General features: G+C 33.8%; 1 protein-coding gene across 1 annotated transcript in view; it reads right to left on the minus strand.

Annotated features, from left to right (window-relative positions):
• The window catches only part of LOC111819392 (killer cell lectin-like receptor subfamily I member 1), a 17,280-nt gene that overhangs the window by 10,950 nt on the left and 5,460 nt on the right, over positions 1-870 (minus strand). Inside the window, exon 3 of the mRNA XM_023725843.1 lies at positions 77-184. Within this exon, the coding sequence (XP_023581611.1) occupies positions 77-184 (108 nt within the window). The remainder of the gene's footprint in view (positions 1-76; positions 185-870) is intronic.

Consider the following 870-nt stretch of genomic DNA (forward strand, 5'->3'; position numbering starts at 1 on the left):
TAGCAAATCATTGAAATATATAGCATAGCTGATATGATGGCTGTAATCAGAATGAATTATTTTCATAATTACTTACAGTTTGCAAGCAAGATACCCACTGTTGTCATCAAGACGACACACAAGACTCCTAAACTTCCAGTTATCACTTGCCATGCTGAAGATTGACGGTCTGACAATAAAGGAAAGGGAGATGGTGATTGAAGTTAATTTTCTAGAAGTCAGCAAATGTAAAACTTAAGGCCATTATGCCTCACTCTCAGAGGGCAACTTTCAGTTTTCTAATTCTTGAACATGCTCATCCCAAATACAACTATTTTTTCAGCCACATTGAGAAACCCAGTAACTTGACCCTCACATTTTCTTCCTGTCATTTAGCTCTCTTGATCTCACTTTTCTCCCTGTCCAGCTTCAGGTTCAAGGTATGTCATCTGAACTACCCTCATCAGCATCTTTGAGCATTCTGTGCCTAGTGTTTTACAAATTATTATTTCTGCATAATCCTAAATCTTCCTCTTTATGCTAGTAAACTGGGAAATTAAGTACACCTACAGACAATAGAAAGTCATGCAAATAAAACTTTGCCATAGACATAAATATATTGATTTCTAAATTCCAATTAAATTTAACATTCATTTATTCATCAATCAACCAACTAATCAATATTTATTAAAGTGCTATGAGTCAACAGCAACAGCATATTTTTCTTTTTGTTGAGATAAGATATAAATCTCCTAAATTTTATCAAGTTAATATGGGTATGTTTACCAGATTTTAATCTAGGTCCATGAGGACAGGAAAGTCTCTAAAAAAAAGAAGATATTGCACTGAGATTGGAAGAAAAGTGTGACTTAATCATTTCTTGAAGCATGA

The sequence above is a fragment of the Trichechus manatus genome, unplaced genomic scaffold, assembly GCF_000243295.1.
Source record: "Trichechus manatus latirostris isolate Lorelei unplaced genomic scaffold, TriManLat1.0 scaffold00472, whole genome shotgun sequence".
Lineage (NCBI taxonomy): Eukaryota > Metazoa > Chordata > Mammalia > Sirenia > Trichechidae > Trichechus > Trichechus manatus.